The sequence below is a fragment of the Carlito syrichta genome, unplaced genomic scaffold (assembly GCF_000164805.1).
Source record: "Carlito syrichta isolate Samal-C Ts95f unplaced genomic scaffold, Tarsius_syrichta-2.0.1 Scaffold305142, whole genome shotgun sequence".
In the NCBI taxonomy this organism is placed as follows: Eukaryota; Metazoa; Chordata; class Mammalia; order Primates; family Tarsiidae; genus Carlito; species Carlito syrichta.
Window position 1 is genome coordinate 1,694 of NW_007249238.1, and position 8,736 is coordinate 10,429.

The 8,736-nt window shown below is 38.8% G+C and overlaps 1 protein-coding gene across 1 annotated transcript in view; it reads right to left on the minus strand.

The window, feature by feature from the left end:
- Positions 1-870: 870 nt before the first annotated feature.
- Positions 871-8,736, minus strand: part of REXO5 (RNA exonuclease 5) — a gene marked incomplete at its 3' end in the record, with an annotated part of 23,019 nt that continues 15,153 nt past the window's right edge. The window contains 1 exon segment of the mRNA XM_008061197.2: positions 871-975. Within this exon segment, the coding sequence (XP_008059388.2) occupies positions 871-975 (105 nt within the window).

Sequence of the window (8,736 nt, forward strand, 5' to 3'; positions counted from 1 at the left end):
TTCGCTGCAACCTGGATGGAACTAGAGTCTATAATACTGAGTGACCTCTCACAGAAACAAAGATCCGAATATCACATGTTCTCACTTATATAACGGGCCTTCAACATCCAATGCAATACTATAAGAAAATGACTGACGGTACTGGGAAACTATGGGGGGGAGGGGGATGGGATTAACAGTTGCAAATATCTGTCGGGGGATGGGAAAACACCTATCAACAGGGTGCCTGAATGAAACGTAATTGTACACCTAACCCTTAACTGTACCCCACAAAACCATAATAAAAAATACTGATTAATGAAAAAAAAAAACAAAAAAAACCAAGGGAAATAAGATATGTAGTGACATGAAAAGATGTGCAAGATACACTGTAAAATGAAAAAATAAAGTTGCAAAATAGTTTGCATAGTCTGATTCTCATTTTTATTAAAAAAAATTTTTTTTTTGAGTCAGAGTCTCACTCTGTCGTCTAGGCTGGAGTGCAGTGGCCCACTCAAGGCCACCACAACTGACCTACTGGGTTCAGACGACCCTTCCACCTCAGCCTTCCAAGTAGCGGGGACTACACGTGTGTGCCACCATGCCCAGCTAATTTTTTGACTTATTGTAGAGGTGAGGTCTCACCAAGTTTCCCAGGCTGGTCTCAAACCCATGGGTCCAAGCAATCCTCTCACCTAGGCCTCCCAAAGTGCTGGGATTATAGGCGAGTCACTGCGCTCAGCCTAAAAATGTTTTTTAATGTGAATATACACATAGAAAAAATCTGGAGACTCAATACAGAACAAATTTAATAAAGCATGTATTACTTTCTTCAAAGATGAGAGGTTATAAGTCATTAAATAAATCACTCAGCAGAATCCATTCACTTACCCTTTCATTCATCTCCTTAGTGAGGATGGGTGAAAAGGACTCAAAAGAAAACTGAACAATACTGAAGGGAAACTCGGGGACTTCTACTTTGGCCTGCTCAAGAACCTGTATAGAAAAGCACAGCCTAGATAAAATAGGAACTTCATTCTCCATTGTGACTCGTAGAGACTAGCCACACTGATATAAACAATAGGTGCCTTTTTACCCATATTAAAAATTAATATGAGCTGGGTGCAGTGGCTCATGCCTGTAATCTCAACTCTTTGGGAGGCGGAAGCAAGAGGATTACCTGAGCCCAGGGTTCGAGACCAGCCTGGGCAACTTGCGAGACCTCGTCTCTACAATAAATTAAAAAATTAGCCAGGCGTAGTGGCATTTGTCTGTGATTCCAGCTACTTGGAAGGCTAAGGTAGAAGATTCGCCTAAGCCCAGCAGGTTGAGGCTGCGGTGGCTGTTTAGTGTGTCACTGTACTCCAGCCTGGGCGACAGTGAGACTCCGACTCAAAAATAAAATACAATAAATAAAAAATAAAAATAAAAAGTAGTATGAGGCTGACTTCCAGGTCTGGAAGAAAAGGGTAATACCACATAGCTTCTCAGAGAAACCACAAAAATCAACAGAAAGAATAAATAAAATCACATGACCCACACCTTCAGTATTCCTAAGAGACAGGGGCTACTACACAATTTTCAAATTACCTATAAGTAAAGAAAGCTTAACTCCCACCTTTGTAAACTGCTGCAAGCCTATGAGTATAGAGAAAGCAAAGGAGAGGAGACGTAATAGATTTGGTGTTAAAAAAAAAAATCAAGTGGCATGGGAGAATTAGATGAAGCATAAACAAAATCACCCCCAGTATTGGGAATCTGCCGGAAGGGGGGGGTATACCTCATCAACAAGGGTACCCGCATAATGAACGTTTGTATACCTAACCCTGAATTGTACCCCACATCTTTAAAATAAAAAAAATTAAAAGAGAAAAAAGCCCCAAATCACCCCCAAAAGAAAAAGTTCAACTAAATGCCAAATAATGAACACAGGTCACAACTTTGACATTTCACAGCATTTGATTACAGGGAAAAGGCATGGCAGCCTCAGAGAAGCAGTGCTTCTGGAGAAGAATCAGATATATAGAGAAGAGGTAGGTGGTGGTACCCTTGGAGACATTGCAGTGAAGAATACCAACACCTCCCAACAATATTATGCATTCCTTTCTTCCCTCATCACCATACCATCCTTCTCAAAAGAAAAAATATTTAAAAACAAAGTAACACCAGCAAGACGGAGGACTAGGAAGCTTCACTTCAGACTTTCACTCTTCTGCAGAGACTGAGTTGACACCAATCAATACATAGATCAGAACATCTTTAAGAGAACTGTAGGGATCAGTTGGGAAGCTATAGCATCTAGACCAGCATAAAATCAAGAAAGGATTCCAGTAAATGGGAAATTCGTGGTGTTGGTGTTCTTATTCGCACCCCTCCTCTATCTCACATAATGGGGTTTAACAAGGAGAAAACTCCCACACCAGAGATCCTCCCTGGGGATGGAACAAGAGTGGACCATGTGTCCAACATTCTGGATCATCTGGGGACTAATGAAGGACTGTTTTCTGTTTTGCCTGACTCAGAGCACTGACAGGACAGGAGGCCTTGTTGGAAGCAACAGAAAACAGATATAATTATCACGGCAAGGTAGAGCTGCAGTTCCACAGGAAGACACCAGGGAAGGCAAGAGATTGTGGGCACTTAAAAGGAGTAGGGACAAGCTGCTTAGAGAACAACTAAAGGCACATGCACAACCCCAAGAAGACAAATCTTCATAATAGGTTTGGGAGGTCATGGAACTTCTAACTAGGATGACTAGTGAAGGTAAAAACAAGAACAACTGGTTGTTTTGTCAAATGCCTAAGCCTCAACAATAACAACAACAACAAATCACAAGACATACAAAGAAACAGGGAAAGCTAGCCCAAGTTTCAGAACTGCAAGATAAACAAGTTCTGAGATTTCTTTCACAACAATGTAAATATACTTAACACTACTGAACTACTTATCACTACCTACACTTAAAAGTGGTAAGATGGCAAATTTTATGATTTTTACCACAATAAGAAGAGGAGGGGGAAAAGCACAAAGAAAACTGCATTAAGGAAGGCAGAACCAACATAAAAAGAGCTCTTGAGTGAAAACCTTGTTCATAAAAATCAATAAAATTAGAAAATAGCAAACCACATTAAACAGCTATAAAAAAAAAAAGAAAAGAAAAAACAAAGTGGAAATCAAACCATTTCAGCCAATGAAAATTCTTTCCTTAAGAAATCAACCACAGGTTGATTTTAAACTGCAAACTAGATGGAATATTAGCAGTCAAGGGATAGGGAAAAAAAAAAACTTTAATGAGAAATACTAAAAACCAAGAATAGAAATGGATAAAAACAGAAAAAATGAAAAAGCAACTGCAAAGTATCAAGAAGGAATAAAGTGACATTTTAATAAAAGGCATTAATGAAAAGCATGAAAAGAATTAGGAGTATAAAATGAAATCAAAAGGAACAGAGATAATGAAAGACAGGCCAAGGAGAGACAACATACATATGTACGTATGTAAGTGAAATCTATAAGGAAGAAAATTAAAACAATGTAACTGAATGAATATTTGAAAATATAATCCAAGAAAACCTTCTGGAAATAAAAAAAAACTAGAATCTATATATTAAAAGGGGCCATTGAGCACTAGGAAAAATTGACTTGGAAGAATCAACTCTGAGACATAGCCTGGTAAAACAATTATACTTTAAAAACAAAGGGGGGGAAATCCTCAGGGCCTCCAGACATATAGTAAAAACAACTTATAAGGCCAAGAAAATACAGCTCTAGTCAAGATGGAATAATAAAGACTAGATTTACCCTTTCTCCTCAAATAACTAAAAAAAATCATTAAAAAATATATGATCAAGAGAATGAGAAGACAAGCCAGACTGGGGGAAAATATTTGCAAAATACTTATCTAATCTGCTTCCAAATATTCAAAGAATTATTCAAACTCATCAATAAGAAAATTAGCAACTCAATTTTAAAAATGGGCAGAAGAGCTGGACACTTCACCAAAGAAGATATACAGACAGAAAATAAGCATATGAAAAAATGTTCCATATTGTATGCCATTAGGGGATTGCAAATTAATACGAGATACTACTACATATCAATTAGAATGGTCACAATCCAAAACACTGATACCACCAAATCCTGTCAAGATTATGGAGCAACAGGAACTCTCATTCACTGCTGGTGGGAATACAAAATCATACAGATACTTTGGAAGACAGTTTGGCAGGTTTTTTTTTTTTTTTTTTGAGTCAGGGTCTTACTCTGTTGCCCCTCAGGCTGATGCAGTGGCACTATCATGGTTTACCGCAGCCTCAACCTCCTAGGCTTAGGTAATCCTTCTGCTCCAGCCTCCTGAGTAGCTGGGACTAGAGGTACATGCCACTACACTGAGCTAATTTTTAAAATTTTTTGTAGCAACAAGGCCTGCTAAGTTGCCTAGACTGGTCTTGAACTCCTGGGCTCAAGCAATCCTTTTGCCTCAGCCTCCAAAATGCTGGGATTATAGGCATAAGCACCATAACCAGGCCAGTTTGGCAGTTTCTTACAAAACTAAATATATTCTTACTGTACAATCTAGCAACTGTGCTCCTTGGTATTTGCCCAAATGTTCTGAAAATTTATGTATACATGGAAATCTGCACGCAGATGTTTATAGCAGCTCTGTCCATAATTGTCAAAACTTGGAAGCAGCCAAGATGTATGTCAGTAGGTAAATGGATAAACTGTGATACATTCAGACAATGTAATATTATTCAATGCTAAAAAGAAATGAGCTATAAAGCAGTGAAAAGACATAGAGGAACCTTAAATGCATATCATTAAGTGAAAGAAGTCAATCTGAAAAGGCTATATATTGTATGATTCCAACTATGTGACATTCTAGAAAAGGCAGTAAAAAGATCAGTGATTGTCCATAAGCAGGGACATTCATCACAGGATTTTTATTTTTATTTTATTTTTATGTTTTTTTGAGTTGGAGTCTCACTCTGTCACCCAAACTGGAGTGCAATGGCTGCTCCCGGCCACTGCAGCCTCAACCTGCTGGTTCTGGCAATCCTTCCACCTCAGCCTTCCAAGTAGCTGGAACTACAGGCGTGTGCTACCACGCCCAGCTAATTTTTGATTTATTGTAGAGATGAGGTCTCGCCAAGTTGCCCAGGCGGGTCTTGAACCCGCGGGCTCGGGCAATCCACTCACCTCGGCCTCCCAAAGCGCTGGGATTACAGGCTAAGATACCGAGCCCGGCCATCACAGAATTTTTAAGTTAGTGAAACTATTCCAGATACTATAATGATGGATATATGTCATTATTCATTTGTCAAAATCCATAGCATCTACAACACCAACAGTGAACCCTAACATAAACTATGGACTTTTGGTGATTATGATGCATCATAGTAAGTTTATCAATCACAACAAATGTAGGTTGTTGATAGTGATAGAGGTTGTGGTGTGGGGGGCAGGAGGTAAATGGGTACTCTGTACTTTCTGTTTAGTTTTACTGTGCATCTAAAACTGCTCTGAAAATTAATGTCTATTAAAAATAATAATAATGCCTACAGAGCCCTTGAGGCCCATGTAAATGATCAGGAAAAAATACATGTGTGTGTGTTTATGTGTGTGCAGGTGTATATATACACACACACACACACACACACACACACACACACACACACACACACGACAACATTTCTCAGAAACCATTCAAACTAGAAAACAATGTAGCGACATCTATAAGCGCTTGAAAAAAAACACCAAATGTCAACTGATACATCTATTTCCAGCCAAAATATCTTATAAACACAAAGGTCAAAAAATGACTGTTGGGCTTGGCACAGTGGCTCATGCCTGTAATCCCAGCACTTTGGGAGGCCAAGGAGAGAGGACTGCCTGAGTCCAGAGGTTTGAGACCAGCCTGGGGAACTTGGGGAGAACTTGTCTCTACAATAAATAAAAAATTATTAGCCGGGTCTGTGGCATGCTCCTATAGATCCAGCTACTTGGAAGGCTGAGGTGGAAGGATCACCTGAGCCCTGCAGGTTGGGGCTGCGATGGCCACTGCACTGCAGCGTGGGTGACAGAGTGAGACTCCGATTCAAAAAAAAGAAAAGAAAAGAAAAGAAATGGAAACACAGGTTATCAATATTTACAGGCTGCAACTAAAGTAGAACTTGGGGAAATTTATAGCTCTAAATCTTACAGCAGAAAATAACAACTCTCAAATCACTTACCTCAGTTGACATTACCCTAGATGTACTAGGAATAGCATTTAGAAAAAGGAAATAATTACAGACATAAGAATTGAAAAAAGAGCCAGGCTTGGTGGCTCAGCCTGTAATCCCATGCTTTGGGAGGCTGAGGTGAGTGGATTGCCTGAGCCCACGGGTTCGAGACCCACCTGGGCAACTAGGTGAGACCTCATCTCTACAATAAATCAAAAATTAGCCAGGCATGGTAGCGTGTGCCTGTAGTTCCAGCTACTTGGAAGGCTGAGGCAGAAGAATCGCTGGAGCCCAGCAGGTCGAGGCTGTGGTGGCCGGGAGCGGCCACTGCACTCCAGTCTGGGTGACAGAGGGAGACTCCAACTCAAAAAAAAAAAAAGAATTGAAAAAGGAAAATTAAAACTATACTACATACATACTGGAGTACTATGCAACTGCAATAAAGAATGAGGATGATTTATATAAACAGATATAGTACGATTTGCAGGATATATTGTTAAGGGCCAAAAAGGCCAACTGCAAGAGTTTATATGATTTGCTACCATCTGTATAAGAAAGAGAAATAAGAATTTATACATACATCTGCATATTATCTTTATTTGAAAAAGAAAGAATAAATCTAAAAACCAAATTATTTATTTACATGAGCTGGGGTTAGAATTGGATGAAAGAGATATGAGAGGGAAGACACTTCTCTGAATATCCTTTTTTGTATAATTTTGCCTTTTGGATGCAATTAATGTTTTAGAGATCTAAAAAATTAAGTTAACAAGGATAAAAGGGGATAAAAAAAACCTAAAACTTAAACAAATGAACCCAACTGCATTTTAAATGCATAATACAACTAACCTGAAGAGGGAAAATTTTATAAAATATTAATATACTCTATACCTTCAGCCTAGGGTGGGGTGGCAGTTAGGGTGAGAGAAGGGTAAAACTGCAAAACAAATTCTAAACTTTCTATGGTGATATGGGTGCATCAATTCTAAAACTAATTTGCATATAGTTTAGGTTTGAGCTGATGTTGGGAGCCAACATTCCCAAGGTAGAAAAAGAGATACAAATATGAAATGAGGGAAAGCAAAGAAGAATCCTGTATGATATGAATGAGGTATTGGCATAGACACATGATTTCTAAAATGTGTTTGTATACATAGATATTTATGTGTGTGTGTGTATATATATATGTGTGTGTATATATATATAGTGTATATATATGTATGTGTGTGTGTATATATATATGTGTATATATATATAGCCATGTATACATGCACATATTTTTCTTAGCTCTGCCTGCTTAAAGGGTGTAGAAGCAAAGATACTCCAGTAGCAATATGTATACCCAGCACTTACATCTTAGTTTCTAACACCAAGATGAGCCTGAATATCTTATACCAGAAAGCAAGAAAATGCTTAATGAAATGATGGGTACAGGTCACAAGGACAGAGAAATCTGCTTGAAGGGACTCCTACTAACTAAATTTGGGAAGTATGAAGACAAAATAACTTAGTATAATCATGAATTATGAACTATTGAAAAAAAACAAGAATCGCCTGGTGTGGTGGCTCAAGCCTATAATCCCAGCACTTTGGGAGGCTGAGATGAGAGGATTGATTGCCTGAGCTCACGGGTTCGAGACCAGTACTCGCAACTTGGTGAGACCTCATTTCTACAATAAATCAAAAAATTAACCAGGTATGGTGGCGCATGTCTGTAGTTCCAGCTACTTGGAAGGTTGAGGTGGAAGAATCGTCTGAACCCAGCAGGTCAAGGCTACGGTGGCCGTGAGCATGCCACAGCACTCCAGCCTAGGTGACAAAATGAGACTCTGACTCAAAGAAAAGAAAAAAAAGAAAAGAACAAAATTCACAAGTCCACACTGGATGAAAGAATAAATTAATTAATGAGGCAAAGGGAAGACTCTTGCCTACTGAATGCTGAGAAACAACTAGTAAATACAGACTAGAGTTGAAAAACCATCATTTTGCTACCATCATAGTAAAGACTTGTTCAGGTAAGTATAATTAAATTTTGCTAAATATGGGAGGAAAAATTTTGATGAAAAGTAGGATATTTGCATTTTCTTAAAGTATCTTCCCACATAGTATTAGAATTAAGAGAAAAAAATAATAACTCTGCAGTAGAGAAAATGAACAACACCTTGACCAAGTAATCAAAATAAACAGCACAAAAGAGGGTAGATAGACAACAAGGGCCTCTGGATGTGACACTCTGAAAAAGACACTCTAATGTGTATTTGGTTAATGGATAATCTGAATCTAATCATAAGGAAACACCACACATTCTCCTTTCCAGAATAAGAAATGTTCTGTTAAAAAAAAAAAGGGAGGAAGCCAGGCTCGGTGGCTCACCCTATAATGCCAGCGCCTTGGGAGGCTGAGGTGAGAGGATTGCCTGAGCCCGCAGGTTCGACACCCGCCTGGGCAACTTGGTGAGACCTCATCTCTACAGTAAATAAAAAAAATTAGCCGGGTGTGGTAGCGTGCACCTGTAGTTCCAGCTACTTGGAAG